Here is a 19,188-nt window from a genome sequence, read left to right as displayed (position 1 = left end):
GTCACAAGACTGCCTTTTCTTTTACTGCTTATCTCTGCAGTATGTTCCCTAGCCCTCTCGCCTTCAGCATTAGAGTAAGGCCTTCAGTTTTGAACACTCTCATTTTATTTGATTTATTAGCTTCAATTCCAATTATATTGTATTATATTGTGTTATCTCGCATTTCGCTATCATATTTAGTAAATTAGTTTTCTCCGTTAGCTCACTGACTGCTTTGTTTTTAGGCCCATCACTCTACCTTTTTCCCCCTTTCCCTTCTCCCTCTCCTAGGGGTCAGTCCATGAGGTCCGCCCCAGGTGAGGTCTCACCAGTGCAGAGTGGAAGAGCAGGATCACCTCTTGACCTGCTGACCATGCTTCTTTTAATGCAGCCCAGGGCAGAGTTGACCATCTGGGCTGTGGGGGCACATTGCTGGCTCATGTCCAGCTTGCCATCCACGAGATTCACCAGAACCTTTCAGCAGGGCTGTGCTCTGTCCTTACATCCACCAGCTTGTACTGGTAGCAGGGGTTGCTACGACCCAGTTGCAAGACTTTGATTTATTGAACCTTACTAGGTTAACCTGGGCCCACTACTTGAGCTTCTTCTGTTCTCCCTGAATTTCATCCCATCCCTCATGCATGTTGACTGCATGATATAACTTGGTGTCATGATGAAGATGTTAGAGGTCACTTGTCTCCATACTGACCCCTGAAGAACACCACTAGTCACTGATCTCCATCTGGACACCAAGCCTTGACCACCGGGGAACGGTGGTCTGGGGGGAGTGTCTGGACTCTCAGGATGCGCTGGAGACACAACAGCACACCAATGTGATTAAAAGCTGTTAGTCTACTTTATTGTTAAGTACTACTCTATTTATATATGTCGGCAGAACATTCTACAAAACACTCTTCAACCATTCACACAGGTGCTTATCCAGTCAGAGCCGTCAGATGTTCTTTCTTCTTCTAGAAGTGTCCTTGGTTCTCATGCTGTTTATCTTGCTCCACAGCTGCTGCTCTGAGCAGTTTTTGTTGTGTTCCCACAACCGCTCTGTAGGTATGACCTCGCAACCAATTCCTCTTCCATCGAACAGTCCACACATAAAGGGATGTCAAAATGTTAGCATTACTTTAATTGAGGAAATAATGTAGTTAAGACAGCAAGCAATTTCAACAAAACAAAGAATATCTACATAGTTTCCATTAATTCATTTCTGAATTTCAGAATTTAATACACTCCTAAGCCCAGTGTCTTCTCTTTGAAATAAAAATGTGACCCAGAATGAGAGCAGGAAGTCCATCTGTATTGCAGTATTAAGGCTATGCAATTTAGGCTATCTTTGTAGAATATTAAAACCAAAAGCATAAACCAGTAATATAGTAGCATTTTGATAAAAATCACATATAATGTACTGATCGTCTTTGTAAATGGAACTGAGATCTGCACAGATCTGGTACTAAAAGTATTTTTTAAATCATTCAGAATTTTTCAAGTTTTCCTAAAACACTGAGACCAAAAGGCGAAGGCGAAGGCCCCCACTGAGACTTTACCTCTCTGCTCATGTTAAGCCTTTCTCCCCTTAGCAGGCCCTAGGGAACTGCCCAAGATACGTCCAGGTTCAGGGAACAAGAGCTGAGTCTGCTTAGCACAAATGTCTATAAATGGTTTACCTCAGATGAGTTTCTTGAGGCCAGTAAGTGAACAGCATCCTCACAAGTCCCTTTCCCATCACATGCTGTGGAAGAAAATCAAAATTAAAGTTTTAGTATTTCAGCAGTTTCCATGGCAGACTAGAGAGATCTGATGTTTTAGTGATATTAAATGGATCGCCTACACTCGTGTCTCTGCATCCAAAATTCAAACTCTATGTCTGGGAGCATTGCCCATGCACTCCATGAACTCCAGCAGGCATGGTGCCATGCCCTTGAAATTTTGTTCCAGGGACCATTCTATCCTCTTGATGAGGAGCCTTTTCTTAACACCAAACCTGACCTCTGACGCTCCTCATTTTTTCCTCAGGTCCCGTCACTGTTACCAGGTAGCAGCTCCTGCTCCTACTCTTCCTCATTCAGATGAGAAATACCATTTTGCATTCAGAATTACAGATGCATTCTTTAAGATTTCTAGCTTGCTTTGTAGCTGACTCATCCCATAAAAATAAGGAATTTGTTTCCTATGATGACTTAATTTGTCTTTTCATCAGTACAATTAAAAAATTCCCCAGAATGATTGGTTTTGGTTCTTTTCTTTTTAAAATGTTAACACACATCTGTTATTTTAAAAATGCAAATACTGTGTTTTGTCCTTCATTATGTATCTTCCTACTCTTCTTAACAATATGTATGACAAAAGAAATACACATTTGATGAACTTACTCCACAGATCTGATCTGTCATGTCTGTCTGCTGATTTATACTAGCTGACCTTCCTTTTTGACCACTGCTAGATCTGGCAGGAAAGAAGACCTAGCAGGAATATTATTTCAATCTCAGATTTATTCTTTTGTAGAAAGATTTTGGGGATCAAGATTAGCCCTGATATAGAACAGCTAAAACTCTTTTTGTTTTTCTCCTGAAAAGAGTACTTTTAAATATCAAAATAATGTTCACACTCATCCTTAGAGCTGTGTTTCGATGCCAGATCCAGGGTTATTTCAGTGCAAAACCACCAATTCCATGAAGTCATTCCAGTTTTTGGTAATTCACGTGCCAATGTGTATGTATCCAGCGATTCCAAATATGTAATGAACCAGGTAAGGTTGAGTCTACGTCATAGTTGATTTTGCGTTTCCTGTTTTTCTGGGAAAACTTTTGCTGCCAAAATGTGAGAGTTGAGAGAAAGGAATAGATGTGGGTCACACACAAAAAAGGGTAAATCTGTCATATGGATTAGAAAATTGTATTTGCTGTCTTATTTTTCTATCTCCAGCTCCATCTCTATCCCACTTTTTTGATACCTATTTCCAAACAGCTTTTAGACCAAATTATTTTTTTGAATAGCTGAAATAATTTTTCAAAAAAGTGTTGATACACATTTGATTTGTTTAGAAACTTACATGTTATACGCTAGTTGTCTTTTCTTTTAAATGGAGTTTCTAATTTTTATGAGCTTGGAAATTTCTTTGACAAACAGAAGTTTTACTAGACTGTGATATAAATGATTGTCTGGAAATACATTCTAGGCTGATAAGAAATAGTGTGTATTTTAGTAGCCTAAGAATTAATACATTTTGTGTTATTTAAAATAAGTGGGTGATGACCTTTTTGATGAGTTGCAGACTACTGCGAATCCAAATTAGGCAAACAAAGTTTGAAATATATATGTGTTAGTTGAAAATATTTAATCATAGCCATGAACATGAACTTAATAATGCAGATTGCTTTGTGCTAGTGGATTGGCTTGAATTAATAATGCGTATTGTTCAGTGGAAGTAGAGCAGACATGAGCACAGACTCTGGTTGTGATGAGGAACCTTGTCTTGCTGGTTGTCTGTAGCACTATGAGGTTGTTTCTCCCTCTTCACCCTCTCCCGTGTCCTGTCCCTCTGTCTGCCCCAGGTCCTGTTTGCTGTTGGATTGCATAGACGTTGCAGTTGGTAGCATTGAATTAGTGACACAAGATCAACAAGAGCTTTTTTTCTTATTACAGTCTAGTTCTTTGAGTAAATTTGTATATTTTAATACTGGAAAAAAGTGATTTTTTTTTCCACTTGGTTTAGGTTCAGGACACCAGCAGACTAGTTACAGTTAAGTTTTGTTAGTGAGGCATGTTGCACTTAGGAAACAACAAAAGAAGATGGTATTTGAAAGGCAACCTGATGGGAAGTATTGTGAAGGATAGCAGGCTTGGTGTTGCAAGCAGGTTGAGATTTGAGACTAAGCAGATTCCTTATCAGTGATGCTGGATTTACACAGGCGGCTTTTGCATCTCTAATGAGCAGTGATGTAGCTGGTGATCAGAAAACTTTTGAGGAATTAGCAATGGCATCAGTAGTTAACAGTGACATTGGTTCTTCTCTGTGTTTCTTTATCACAGCAAGGTCATTTTGCCCCTTCTGCCTCAAAGTAAAGCTATCTGTGCTTCCCTCAGAGAGTATGGAGAATGCACTGCTTTCAGCCTTAGACAGAAGTTGGTCCCAGGTCTTTATCAACAGCCATAATCTTGATGGCATCCATCCTTTGGTATGGGTACAGTGTTGTGCGGAGCCTCCATGCTTGTTACTTCCTGCTGTAATATCTCTCTGGATCTTAAAAAAAACAGTCTTCATGCATGTAGAGTTGCTGGAGGCTGGGGCTGTGGCCCAGCGCCCTGCTGGGCTGCTGGGTGAGGACCTCAGGTCTCTGCTGCTCATGTCCCAGAGCAGGACCATGTTGTTCAGGCCCAGCCTTGCTCAACAGAGACACTTCCCAGTCACTGGGGGAACCCGGACCCAGCCCAGCCCCCATGTGTGGCTGAGAGGTAAGCTTTGTGACTCTCGGGCAGTTCCTGGCATCAGAAGCCTGCTATCAACAGGATGCAGAACTGGGATGGTGGAGACCTTTAATTCTTTTTCACTCTGAAAAAGACGGTGAAATTTCCTTACATTTCTGCAGGGTAAGGCAAGAAGCTGATTAAATCATTGGTTTGGCTGTCATTTTTCAAGCAGGGAGTGTAAAAAGGGAGAAATGAAAAGAATAAACTTCTTCCTGATTCTGTCTGCAGAGGCATGAACACACAGCCTCGTCATGAGGTCGCATAACTGTTAGTGTAAATGATGGTAGCATGTACTTTGCTTTATGACTGAGCTCCATCCCCTTGGTTTAGCACAGCACAGGGGCACTCCCACAGCTGGGCCTGCAGAGCATGTTTCAGCCAGCGATGCAAGGCAGCTTGGTGGACACCAGAGCTCCCCATCTGACAGACTCCGAGAAGGACAGCGGGGAGAAAAAGAGGAAGTCATGTGCTCCGTGAGAGTTGTTGGAATATTAAATCTAACACTGATAAGAGATTACTTCAAACTCAGCAGCCTTGAATATGAGTAATTGTAATGAACTCTGTGTGGAACTGTACCTGAAGACAGTCCAGAAACTCAATCTTGTGAAAACAGAGTTGCTTTCTTGTCTCTTTCTTTGTCAGCACATTACTCCTGATATGCTTACTGATACTCGGATTTCTTTTTGCTTGCAGCTGAGGGGGTTTTTTGGTAGTTTTGTTTGGAAGAAGTATTGACTTAATCTTCTTTCCTATAGTAAGCACTGAGATTTCAATTTATTATTTTTTTTTTACAATTTTTGTTGTTGTTCAAGAAAGGTTTTGATTTGTGGACTGTATAACTTAATTTTTTTGCTAAAATGCAGAGGAGGCTATTGTCTGTGGTTAAAACTAATTCATTTTCCCTTTCTTTCATTTCTGTGTTTGTGTTATCATAAGATTGAACAAATGGGTTGAGACTAGTGTTTCCGAATTCATCAGCACGTTGTTTCCTCCTTTGTGTTCCTGCATTTAATTGCTTAATGAATCCTGCCTCTGCTTACCTGATATTTCCGTGATGCTTACAGCTCCAGGTGAGCGATTAAAGACGTGCACCAGTTTTGTAGGAAACCTGGAGGTACATTCCTAGGTGTGCAGCAGATCTTCAGAATCTGTTCCATCCAGAAGAAGCAGGCTGTCTGCTCTGGCATTGGCTACACATACTGGGCCTTCATGTCCCGACTGATACAGATTGTGTGGAGGTCAGTTATGAAACATCAGCAGTGGATGGACCTTTCTTGTGTATGCAGTCAATGTAAGGATAACAGCCATTGTTTTGCACAACATTTGAAAAAAACTGAAATTTGTTCCTGCGCTGGAAATGTGTATGTAAAACCATACAGCACCACAGGCAGAAGAAGGAATTTTTGGCGAAATTCCTATTGGAATTCCTATTTGGTGAATTTCCTATCTGTAGAAAGTGCTGTGTAAACCTGCAGAAGGTTGACTCCATTACTACTGTCTTGCAGCAGCATGAAAGTTCACCTGTAACAGCAACTTGACAAGCACCTGTATTTTCTTTAATTTTCTTTGGAACCATAGAATATATTGGCAGCAGGTGATCTTCTGCCAGTGCAGATTTGTGAAACATATCACGGTTTCTTCAAGACAAATGAGAAAAAGAGAAAAGACATAAATACGGATTATGCATTTTGCTATTGGTAATTGATATTTTTATTAATATTGTGACAAAAAAAGTACTAGCCAAATGTGTCAAGCAAGCCAAATATATTGTCTTTTATACATAAGGTTCCTAGTCATTAATTATGCAGCATTCTTTTATGTGTTGATTATGCTGGCAGATTAATTATGGTAACCAGATTACTCAATCAGTAAGGGAAACGTTGCATAGCTAGTGGAGTTCAGTAAGATCAGTAAAGAAACATGGGGATATATTTAGAGGGGTTTTATAAATTTGAACTGGGGCAAAAGCCTGGGTTAATTAAAAAGATTTAAAGAAATGAAAAAATTGCTCTATTTCTCTTGCAATAACTAATTGGGGAATGTAATAGATTTTATGCTTTTCTTTTTTTTTTTTTTTTTTAATTATTATTTTTTTTTTTCCCTCTCTGGTGTTGGTGTTTTGTATAAATGTCTTTTATTGTACTCTTTTTATTCCCTGGTCTTACTCAACCTGTAAGAGTTGCACCTGTTCTTTACAGACTTTTCCCCTCCTGGATCTGCAGGACTATTCCGCTTGTGATACGTGCCTCTCTTCTGCTAAAACTCAGAGCTGGGACTTCTCTTTCTGTGTTTGCTATGCTGTTCATATCCTGTTTCACAGTTACAGGAAATTTTTGATATTTACAAAATTTACTAAAATTTTTTGCTTTCATTATTTTTGTTATGTTAGAATAGTTTTGTATTCACTAGCAGGCCTAATATTTGTCTCTATTGTTGAAGGAAAATAGTTCATAGATTCCCACCAAAAGAGACACCATTTAGAATGACCATCTTTACTCAGAAAGACCTTGGTCCTTCCTTCATTCTGCCTGTCTGAAACTCTTTCAGAGGTACAGCAAGTTTCCAGTACATACTTGACATGATTCCTCCTTGACATGGACTTAACTGAATGGTGTTCAGTTTAATGCTTTAAATAACAATAACATTTAAATAACATTTTTACCAACTCCGTGCTTTCTGACTGGAATAAGCAAGATGGCATGCAAGGTACCTGACAGATCTGAGGGTTCTCCAGTAATGATGTAGTACCCTCTGGATCCAAAAGAGAAGGTGTGGGCAGGACACTCTTTACCACATAAGTTATTCTTCCCTCTCGGAGTTCAGCAATCACTTTGGTTGCTTCTCTTTGACTTGTACATCCATGAGCATGTCATGCCTCTGTGCCTCGTTTCACCTTCTCATTTGAGTATTTTCTTTTAAATCTATTTGAATCATAAATTTCTTGAAATAAAGTATTTCTGTTTTCATGATGTCAAGAAAAACAGTGCCCTAATCTTATCCAGATCCTTCAGTTTCTGCTGAAATAATTACTGAGGCTTAGCATGGGCCGTTGCAAAATGCATAGGCTGCTAGATTTGCCTGCATAATTGCCATGCTGCACCTTGGCCAAATGGTTGTTTGTAAAACAGTTTTGTCACTAATAGAAAAGACACTATTTAAAAGCAGTTCCTATTACCTTCTAATAAAATTTTCCATCTGAATTTTAAGTCTGCAATTGCTGACTACCTCCTTAAACATTTACAGGTAATAATGTTACATGTTCTTCCGACTAATATATATAATTGCTTTTTATCAAGCAGGGCTTGGTAGTGGTAGAAGTAGTATGATTTACTGGCCTCCAGCAATCAGTTAATTTCCTGCTGGTTACTTAAGGCATGTGCAGCTTTGGTTTGTTCCAGCATAAGTTATTACCTTGCTGATAAAGGATAAATACCTCATAAATAGATTCTCTAAATAACTTCACAGTGCTGCTGAGTGATGAGAATAAATATGTGGAGAAAATTCTAGCTGTATGTCACAGAGTTATCCCTAGATCTAAGTCCGTGATGGGGGGAGGCATAGGCATGGGGAAAAAAAAGGAGACAAAAGAGCAAAGAATAAAAAAAAAGAAAGAAAGAAAAAAAAGAAAGGGGTACAAACAGTTTGCTGCACGATCTGGCCTGCCTGGGCCTCGCAGCAAGGCGCACTGAGGGCCCCACATTCTTGGAGACGGGAAAGGGCAGAGAGCTAGCAGATGGGTTCAGCAAAAGAAACACAACGGGAACAATCTGTGGAGGAACGGTAATTTATAAATCTAGCAAAGTCAAACAAAATGAAAGAGAGATCAGAGCGCCCAAAGTGCAAGTCCCCAGGGTAGTGCAAGGGAAGCAAGTGCCCTTCTTTGCAGCGAGCCTAGCGGGAGTCCCTGTGGGAAAGCTGCTGGGTCCTGTCAGAGGCCATCTATCTTCCTCTGCCCGCCAGGTCCTCCGGGAATGCTGCCCCTCCCCTCGCATCAGAATACTCAAAATGCCTATAAGAGGCAGTAAATGGAACCAGAACATAAACTCTTTAACTCCCAATGTTCTGATGTGGAATACTGACAACAAAAATTACCAAATCACAACAGTATGTAAGGCAACTGTTTTAATTTGAGATATCAAATAGTAGCCCTATCTCTGTGTGAACAACATATAACTATCATAGACCTGTTGTCAGGCACCTTTAGGTCAGAGAGTCTCAGTATTTTACATGTACCAGTCTGAATGAATGCTGATTTTTTTTCTTTATTCATAATACCCAGTTTGTTCTGGGTTTTGATGATACGATGTTAAGCTCATAAACTTGGATGTAGTATTAGGTCAGGCATAACTTCTGGTGAGTCCATTCAGATAAAGAGAGTTCTGGTTATCTTTGAGTAACTCAGACATTTTTTCTCTTGGCTGTCTCATCTTCTTGCAAGTCATAAGCCACTCATTTGTTTAAAATGTGAGAGAATATTTTAAAAATCACTGTCCTTAGAAGGAGAAGGCTGTGTGTCTGCGTGGCTAATCTCAGAATCACAGAATCACAGAATGGCCAGGGTTGGAAGGGACCTCAAGGATCATGAATCTCTGGTGGCCACATGCAGGGTCACCAACTTCCACATTTAATACCAGACCAGGCTGCCCAGGGCCCCATCCAATCTGGCCTTGAACACATCCAGGGACAGGGCATCCACAGCCTCTCTGGGCAGCTGTTCCAGTACCTCACCACTCTCTCCGTAAAGAATTTCCCCCTGACATCCAACCTGAATCTTCCCTCCCTCAGCTTAAAACCATTTCCCCTCGTCCTGCAGTTATCTACCCTTTCAAAGAGTTGATTCCCCTCCTGCTTGTAGGCTCCCTTTAGGTACTGAAAGGCTGCAATGAGGTCACCCCGCAGCCTTCTTTTCTCCAGGCTGAACAAGCCCAGCTCCCACAGCCTGTCCTCACAGGGGAGGTGCTCCAGTCCCCTGATCATCTTTGTGGCTCTCCTCTGGACCCTCTCCAACAGCTCCCTGTCTTGTACTGGGGGTTCCACACTTGGACGCAGTACTGCAGATGGGGCCTCACAAGAGCAGAGTAGAGGGGAACAATCATCTCCCTGTCCCTGCTGGCCACCCCTCTTTTGATGGAGCCCAGGATACCTTTTGCCTTCCGAGCCACAAGGGCACACTGCTGGCTCATATTAAGATTTTCATCCATCAAGACCCCCAGGTCCTTCTCCACAGGGCTGCTCTCAAGGACCGCTCCTTCCAGTCTGTAGGGATGCCTGGGATTCCTCCGGCCCAAGTGCAAAACTGCACTTTGCCATGTTGAACCTCATCAGGTTCGCCCAGGCCCACCTTTCTAGCCTCTTGATGTCCCTTCTAAGGAAGTATGGATTAGGCAGCTTAAATTCCTGGAGTTAGAAAATAATTTTTCTTCAGACTTTTTATGGTTTTGATTACAATGAATGTCTCAAGTGATGTATTGCTTTTATAGTGTGAGGGGAGAGAAGAGACTTTGTAATGGTTAGGTCCTAAGCCTTGCTTAGATGCATTATACCTGCAGTTTCCGCTATAAGCTCAAGTGAGAGAACTTTAAAGGCTCCAGTCAAACACAGGAGAGGAAAATTATGTTCTTCTTGTCTGATGATGTTAATATTCATCATCAAGAACCATTGTAAGCAGCTGGACAGCAATTGTAACTTAGAAATTATTTCATCTGTGTCATGGCTTTATGATTTTTGGTTATCGGTATTCCACATCATAACATCATGGAGTGCACTGGGAGTTAAGGTATTAATGCTCCATTTCCGGGCACCTGTCCAGAAGAGAAGAATTACACACCCCAGGGGGCTTTGCAGTCAGAGAGGAGATATAACCCCTGGCAAGGTCACCTGATGTTCTCTTTCTTCATCAGGCTCTCCTCCCTGCTGCTCAACTGGACTGCTCATCTCGCCTCAGTGTTATGGTGAGGCCTATCCACCTTTTGGACACTCTCTCTTGTTATATTTGATTTATTAGCTTCAATGCTAATTGTACTGTGTTATAGTGTGCTATCTTGCATTCCGATACTGTATTTAGAAAATTAGTTTGTTTCTCCTCAGATCGTTACCACTGTTTTTAATTATTTTGGGGGCCCCTGTTTCCCTTTTCCAGAGATGCAGATTTTGTGAAATCCTCCCGCCCCACTAGTCACAGAACTGGGCTGAACGAGCCCGTAAACCATTGACATTCTGATAAGATATGTCAGGATCAAATCTGCTTGACTTTGCCTGGTTAATACGGTTGTGCTTGGTGGCTGGAAGGAATGGGAAAAGTAGAGCAAGGAGACAAATAAGAGCATAATCTGCACAAAGAAACTGAAAACATTAGTGCTTACAGTAGCGATCACTGTAATTATATGGATATGAGTATAGATGTGGATAAGAGAGAATAGGTCTTGTTGGAGCAGGAGTATTGATAGAAAAGATGCTGAGAAGTTTCGTGCTAGTTCTTCAGCCATAGAGAGTTTTGTTGTCTGCAGGAAAGAAGCTGCTGTACCCCAACCTACCCATGTGATGGATAGCAGCTTTTGTGCCACTTTGCCTTTGTTTCTTTTTTTCCAAGAATCCTGAGCCAAGGTTGCATTGTACTGGGTAGTGGTTTTAACACAAGGAACATTCCCTGTGTTGGGAATTCAGCAGACAAATAAAAAGGAGTGGCTTGAAGAGGATATTAGATACAGAAGTGCAGTCAGATGAACTCTGTTGTCCAAATTTGTATAGTCTGGCAAAGATGATTACTAAGCTAGAGAGGTAGGCCAGATATCCTACTGAATGAGTACCAAGAGGAAAAATGAGAGGCCATTCCGAGTGAGAAACTGACACCAAAGGAAAATAGCTTTAGTTGAAATATGAATTCTCAGTGGCAGAAAGTACCTGATCTGATTATTTATGACTTTTTTCCCCAAACTTTGGGAGGCTGTTCCTTTTCTTTGATTCTCCTTGATTTTTTCCTCACCTTTTCACTACCAGCTCCCAAATACTCCAACTTTCATCCCTCTCTGATATACTAACCCATCTCTCTGCTCTCAGGACTGTAAGGGATGCTCTGCACTAGTGCGCACTGCAGTTATCTGACCTGTGCATCTCTGAACAGAGCTGATAAAGACTGTTATTGTCATGGTCATTTTCAGTCTTAATTACCTTATCATATATAAAAGTTCTTGTCTAAGAACTGCAGGTTAGCTGAATTATCCTTAATGGACATGCTCATGAATAAAATACACGCATTTATATCTGATTATATAGTGATAGCATTAGAATACTTTTTTCTAAAATCTTTTTTCTAAAATGTAAATAGAGGAACCAAAATTCAAAGGCACATCTGTATTTGTTTAAATCAACTGGAATTAGTGATGCATGCTCTTTGCAGACACAAGTTGTGTAAGCAGTGAAAATGATTGTGGTTTTATTCCTTTTGTACCAGGATCCTTCAAGATTTAGTGTTCAGTGTTAGCCGTTTTATTTCAGATAATTCAAACAGTCTGTAGAGCAGTCTGGGAACTGTAGTGGAATTATCACTTTTGGTGCCATTTGGGGGATAGTAAATAGCATTTATAATGCCCTACCTCTTTTTTGCTAGTTTTTATGCAAGTCTTTAGTAACTTTTTGGCTGAAGGAGGACTGTTAGATAAAAGGTTCAAGTTTCAGTTTCTTTAGACAAATATATGCCCGTATGTGACGGATGCTTCCTGTTCAGATTTTGAATACTTGCCCTCCCATTCATTTAAAGCTGAATGAGCACTAGGTTAGACAGAAAGCAGCTATTTGGAAAGTGCAGTGACATAGTTGGATGAAGATTGGCATTTGGCTGATAAAAGCCATTAATTTTTTTTTTTTTTTTTTTTTTTTTTGAGAAAGAAGAGTCAAGGCAAACCACAGAAGTGGTTAGGATTTTTTATTTAAAATGAACATATATTGATGCTCTCTTTCTTCACTTGCAGCTGCACTGAGAGCTTGTGCTGATGGAGGTGCTAATCGTCTCTACCACATCACAGAAGGAAATCAGGACAGGTATGTTAATAATAAACATGAACTCATGAAAGTCATATTTTTTAAATAAAAGTAAAATGTTGGGGATGGGATCTGTTCAGTCAGTGAAGCAGCTGTCTGCTTTATACATGGTACTTCAACAAACTGGCCATGTGGTAGCAGTGAACATAATCTGAACTCCCTGGAGAGGTATGTATATGCTCAACTACTGATAAAAGGCCAAATTAGTGTGTTTTACTAGTTTTCAGTTATGAATGTATTTTCATATCCAAAAGATGGCTGATATTTCCTTTAGTAACTTTTAACTTCTGCTCAGGTCCTCTGAAGGTGAAGCTTATTTGACACATGTAGTGTAAAGGATTGAATAGGTGGGAACGAAACGATCAGCTAGAGCTGAATTCAAACTATTGCTTCTTCCTTGAAAACTACCGTTGTGTTTAAGGACAGAAAACAATGGAGCACTCTCAACCATAACTGTCATTTCATTTTGAATGACAGCTAGTGAGGAAGCAGCTGTGAGAGTCACGTAGTGGCAGGCAGTGGAATGCTTTTTCTGCTTTATCTTTGTGTATCTAATTGCTTTTCCCGGCAGTAAGTATTAAAAATACACAAGCAGCCTAAAACACCCTATTTTCTTAAGCCCAGCGGTCTTTATTCCTCTGGTTTATAGCTCAGCTTTCAATCTGTCTCATTTTAGGCCTCCATCAGAGCTAAGGCTTTGCAGCAACCTCTTGAAAAACTTACTGTGCTTCTGGGAGAGGTTGACAAGGACCATCTGATGCCTCTCACCAAGGGCTGAAACAAACTGTCCTCTTTATTCCTTACAGAAAATCTGCTTGCATTTGTGAAGTGGAATGAGTAATAAAATAGGCTGTCTACTTTTTCTTTTAAATTATTTCTGTATTAATGGCAGGACATCATATATGATTAAAGGCAAGTACAGAAATTATATAGACTTGTATATGTTAGGTGAGGAAATAGATCTGAAGGAGGAATAGTGCTTGTTTCCTAATGGCGTTTGAATCCATAAAATCCTGGGTTTCTGCCCCAGAAGTGTTTATGCAGCTGGTTTTATGGTGCAAAATAGCTGCATTCCAGTGGTTTCTCATTTTCTAGTGGAACCATCAAGCACAGTGTAATTCCGGGTTGCTAAGCACCCATTGTTACTTGTCCTTAGGATTTTCAGTTTTTGTGAGCAAGGATTCATGGATAAGTAGTTTAATAAATACAGTAATTACAGCTGACTCTCAGAGTAAACAGGTGAGACGAAACTTACAAATTTATGAACTTTTTTATTCATACAGCAGGACCTGGCACATATTTGCCAATAGTTGAACAACCAAATGTATGAGGGAGGACAGGAGAAGCTTGTTTTCTTCTTGCCCTTCACAGCAAAGTTGAGCTAGAAGGAAAGACTGTAGCATTCAAGTGGGAGTTAACTTTGAATTTCTTCCTTTGTCATCTGTGAAAAGTTAGATGTGTGAGACTGCTGATACTCGGATGGGAATCTGTCAAGCATTACTAACTGTTGTGTGTATTGCCCATGTCTCTTCTACTGCTTGTTTGCAGAGCCGTTTATGCACACCTTAAATCTAGAATACAGACAGAAATCTGACTTGCAGCAAGTAGTTCTCTGATAATGGTGATTCTTTTCAAAGAGACACAAAGGCAGTGATGAGGCAGTGTTAGAAATTTAACTTCTCTTGTAACCCATTCATCTCTTCTGCAAACCTTTATATTCTTATTGAATATAATTCAGGGAAAATTTGATTATTATACCTTGATTGAATAGTTCTTTCAGTCTTACATACTTGGCCCTTGGACTATTTTTCTTTTTTCTTTTCATGTTAATTGCTTGGGGTAGTGGATATATTTTACCTTCAAAGTGATTCCTATGAAATAAAAAACCTGCTATGAAATAGAGGAGAAAAATAAAGACTTGCATAATTTTAATTTCTGTCCTCAAAGAAATCATTCTGCTGGAAAGAATATTCATTTACTTCTCTGAAGTAATTTCCTTTAAATTCCCTGGCTAGTACTAAAGGACTGGGTGCACAGACTCTACTGATATTTTAATCTTTTTTTTTTTTAATGCTGCCATAACCTTCTATTTAAAACTGTTTTATTCAAAACATTGATTGCTAACTGTGCTTTATCAAGACCGAAGAACTATAGTCCTTTAATTTTAGGGATGTTATTTAATGGAAGAGGTTTGAGTAAAGAACTTAACTGATATTTTGGGCTCAGCGACACCTGAAGTGTCTTTCTTCTATTCTAACAGTGTGAAGAATCTTTTAAAGATTCTCTTTCCTTTCCTCTAACCCTCTGCTGAATCATGTCTCTGGGCACCACATCCAAACAGTTCTCAAACACATCCAGGGATGTTGACTCAACCACCTCCCTGGGGAGCCCATTCCAGTGCTTAACAACCCTTTCTTGGGTTGTTAAAGTAAAGAAGTGTTTCCTAATATCCAACATAAACTTACCCTGGCGCAACTTAAGGCCATTTCCCCTTGTACTTTCACCTGTCAGCAGTGAGAAGAGACCAACCCTGCTCTAACCATATTGAAAGTGAGCAATAAGGTCTCCACTCAGCCTCCTTTTCCCCAGAGTAGACAGCCCCAGTTCCTTCTGTCTCTCCGCATAGGGCATATTCTCCACGCCCTTCTCAAGCCTTGTTGCCCTTCTTTGGACCTGCTCCAGAATCTCAATGTCCTTTCTGGACTGAGGTGTCCCAAACTGAACGCGGTACTTGAGGTGAGGCCTCACCAGTGCCAAGTACAGAGGCAGGATTACTTCCCTAGTCCTACTTATCTCACAGTTTCTGATCCAAGCTAGGATGCCATTGGTCTACTTGGCCACCTGGGCACACTGCTGGCTCTATTCAGCCACCTGTCCATCAGTACACCAAGGTCCCTTTCCATCAGGCAGCTTTCCAGCCAGTCTTCCCTAAGCCTGTAGGGTTGCCTGGGGTTTTTGTGACCAAAATCCCAACACTTGGCCCTATTGAAACTCATACAGTTAACCTTGGCCCATCAATCCAGTCTATCCAGGTCCCTCTGTAATGCCTTTCTCCCCTCAGGCAGGTCTACACTTCCTCCCAGCTTAGTGTCATCTGCAAACTTATTGAGGCTGCACTCAATCCCCTCATCAAGATGTTGAATAAAAGCAGCCCCAGTACCGAGCCCTGGGGGATACCACTCACGACTGGCCACCAACTGGATTTAACTCCATTGACCACAGCTCTTTGGGTTTGGCCATCCAGCCAGTGTTTCACCCATCGGAGTGTATGCCCATCCAAACCATGTTGGAAGGATCCCATAAGGATCATCAAGTCCTACTACTTGCTCAAAAATCAAGCCATATGTCTGAGAGCATTGTCCAGATGGTTCTTGAGCTCCAGCAAGCTTGGTGCCATGACCGCTTCCTACGGGAGGTTGTTCCAGTGCCTGACCACCCTCTCAATGGAGTACCTTCTCCTGACATCCATCCAGAATTTCCCCTGTCACAGCTTCATGCTGTTACCTCAGGTTCTCATTGGTCACCAGAGAGGTGAGATCAGGACCTGCCCTTCTGCTCCCCCTTGTGAGGAAGCCATAGGTTACAAGTTCTTCCCTCAGTCTCCTCCAGACTGAACACACCAAAGGATCTCAGCTGCTCCTGATATATCTTCCCCTCTAGACCCTTCACCATCTTTGTAGCTTTCCTTTGAACATTCTCTAATAGTTTTATGTCCTTGAATTGTCCTTTTGTATTCCCAGTTACCTGTTGCTTACAAAAGTAAAAGCTAACTTTAGTGACTTTCATGTTAAATCAGAATTTTCTCATCTTCACTGTGTTTTTCTATCTGGAACTAGATTAACTGTATCTATCTAAGGCAAAAGTCACTGATTTGAAATTTATTTTTAGTAGCAGAAAAAAAAGCATGTGGAACCTAGTCCATACCCTTAAGTAACACAGCTGTGGCACGTGCAGCTTGTCTGTGTGGGACTGCTTTCTGTACTGCAGCTGGAGGAAGCAGTGTAACACAGATACCACCTTTAAATGTTCACGTCTCTGATGCCAACATTTGTTTAAAAAAGGTTAATTGCAGACAGTCATATGCTAAATTAGTTACATCACAAGAAATGTCAGTAGTACTAGGTAACTTTGGATTAATGATAGAACTGAACAGGTATGCCAGAGCAATTTTTTTAAGGAGACAGCACAGTTATTTTTTATTATAAACTGCTGAAGTGTGATGTGTTATTTTTTCTTCTACAACTCTGTAAAAAAGGCGTACTTACCACTCCACACTGCATTTTTAAAGTAAGTGAAGCCTTCAAGATGTTTTAAATTTAATGAGATGTTCGTTAGTGTTGAGCATTTGAAAATAGCACTGCTTATTGTATTAAACTGTCTAGTAGATGGGTTTCCTGGTGGGTAAGGGCACAGCAATGCTTACTTAGCATAAGAACCTCCAAGTTTAAATAGCTTGTTTGCTTTATAATCTGCATCTACGGTTAGAGTTGGTTACTGCTTTAGCGGACTAATGAGCAAGTTTCACTGGTATATTTTGTCATGAGAGATGCACTGGAATTTGTTCTTTTTTCTTGCTCTGCAGCCCAACATTCTGCTCAGTCAACACTGAGCTGTTATATAGTTTGGATAAATGCCCCATTTGTGTTGGTCTCAACACTTATGAGAAATAAATAGTGCTAGGGTTTTTGGTAACCTAGTTGAATCTTTACAAGATTGATATAGGAAATTTGCTTACTTATTTTTCTCTGCTTTTTTTATAAATTTGCTATAGAAGTGCCTTCAGAGGGCAGAATTGCTGAAAGCAATTCTGGCACTCAAAACTCCAAACTTATTTTAGATGGCTGATGTATGTCTCTGTAATGACCTGGAACAACAGCAAAAAAATAACAATAATTAAATACAAAGGGAAAAAACAACAAGCAAAGAGAATCAAACCTCTGAAATTTTTCTGTTCTTAGTACCTGGTGTTCTGCTCCTCAACAGCTTTAGGAAAGGCCCATATTGCACTGATCTCATGTGAATGTCACATGTTCAGTCCCAGCAGGATTATGGAATTGGCTTGTTCCTGATAAATGTCAGCATAAAGCAGTGAGAATCAAGCCAGGTAAGCTGATCATAGCCTAATATGCAGAGTGCTACTTAGGAGCTAAATGAGACTGTTAACACATGGTTCTAAAATGCCTTAGAATGCATCAACTAGACTGTTTAGATATGAAAATTTTAACAGGAATTTTGAAAAGGAATTATAGACATCTTTTTCCATCTTGGGCGAAAAGATCCTCTATATATCCTCTACTAAAGGATATGTGCTATATATGTCACTGACAGAAGTGATTATCTCATATACAATTATGATGCGGAATTCTTCATGAATGTGAGTTCGGAGGAAAAGACTGATAAAATACCTGCTTTTAATCATACTTTCAGTAAGGAATGATGTTACAGATTTTATGGAGAGGCCCTTCTGGTTTCTTTTCTCTGATGTCATTTCTTACACCTCACTGTAGCAAGTTTGACAGTGTGATTCTCCAGGGCCTGTTCTCCTGGACTATTCTGTATTCTGGAGTAAATACAAAACTCTGCCAAAAGCAAAGAAGTGAAAACTATTTATTGCAAAGTATTCTCAAGATACTTTAGTATGATTTGTTGTTGTTTTCTTTTTCAATATGTACCTGAGGTATTTCCCCTCTTTATTTGTTATCTGGTGCTGATGTTTGTGCCTCAGTACAAGAAAGACATTGAGGCCCTGGAACATGTCCAGAGAAGAACAGTGAAACTGGTGAGGGGTCTGGAGCACAGGTCCTATGAGGAGCGGCTGAGGGAGCTGGGATTGTTCAGTCTGGAGAATAGGAGGCTCAGGGGAGACCTCATTGCGCTCTACAACTTTCTGAAGAGAGGCTGTGGTGAGGAGGGGTTTGGCCTCTTCTCCCAGGCAACAAACAGGACCTGAGGAAATGGCCACAAGTTGTGCCGCAGGAGGTTTAGGAAGAACTTTTTCTCTCAGAGAGCAGTCAGGCACTGGAATGGCTGCCCAGGGAGGTGGTGGAGTCGCTGTCCCTGGCAGTGTTCAAGAGGCATCTGGACAAGGAGCTATGACATATGGTTTAGTAACTTGTGGTGGTAATGGTAATGGGAGGACAGTTGGACTAGATGATCTTGTAGGTCCTTGTGATTCTATGATTCTGTGTTGTCAAAGGTTAGTTAGCCTGGGACAGCTTTGCACATAGCAACTCCTCTTCAGTCTGGTTAATTGCAGAAGGAAAGAGGTTTGACTAAATTTTGATCTCCTGAACAATTGGTTCCACAGGCCTTGAAAGGACTAAACCAAACACAGCTTTTGATTTTCTGCTGAACATTGGCTTGTTTTTGTTGGTTTGCAGAGTCATTGAGCTACAAAGAGCTACTGTCATCCCCCTGCAATGTTTTATGATGTTTATGAGTCAGATGGTGCAAGTTGAGATGTACTCAAGGTATTTTTTGGAACTCATCAGGAGTTTCTTTTATAATTTTCCTTGTTTCTGCTGTTAGTCAAAGAAAAGAGGAAATGAAAAAAAAATTGATGATATTTTAGAAAAAGGCAGCATTTGTTAAAGATGAGGCTTAGGCTTTCTGAAATTTTGGATTTCCTTACTGCCTATTAGTAATTTCTGGCTTTGTGGCGGCTGCAAGTGAACTACTTAAAGAGAATGTTTT

At 40.5% G+C, this 19,188-nt stretch overlaps 1 protein-coding gene across 18 annotated transcripts in view; it reads left to right on the top strand.

Annotated features, from left to right (window-relative positions):
* The window catches only part of TPK1 (thiamin pyrophosphokinase 1), a 269,847-nt gene that overhangs the window by 96,157 nt on the left and 154,502 nt on the right, over positions 1–19,188 (top strand). For 16 of the 18 annotated variants that reach the window (XM_090136771.1, XM_090136770.1, XM_090136769.1 and 13 more), the window contains exons 3-4: positions 10,359–10,409; positions 12,426–12,495. In XM_090136771.1, coding sequence (XP_089992897.1) covers positions 10,359–10,409; positions 12,426–12,495 — 121 coding nt within the window. The remainder of the gene's footprint in view (positions 1–10,358; positions 10,410–12,425; positions 12,496–19,188) is intronic. The other 2 variants (XM_090136772.1, XM_090136786.1) reach the window with 1 other exon arrangement.

The sequence above is a fragment of the Phasianus colchicus genome, chromosome 3 (assembly GCF_987193195.1).
Source record: "Phasianus colchicus chromosome 3, bPhaCol1.hap1.1, whole genome shotgun sequence".
NCBI lineage: Eukaryota > Metazoa > Chordata > Aves > Galliformes > Phasianidae > Phasianus > Phasianus colchicus.
This window is presented reverse-complemented; position numbering and strand designations above follow the sequence as displayed.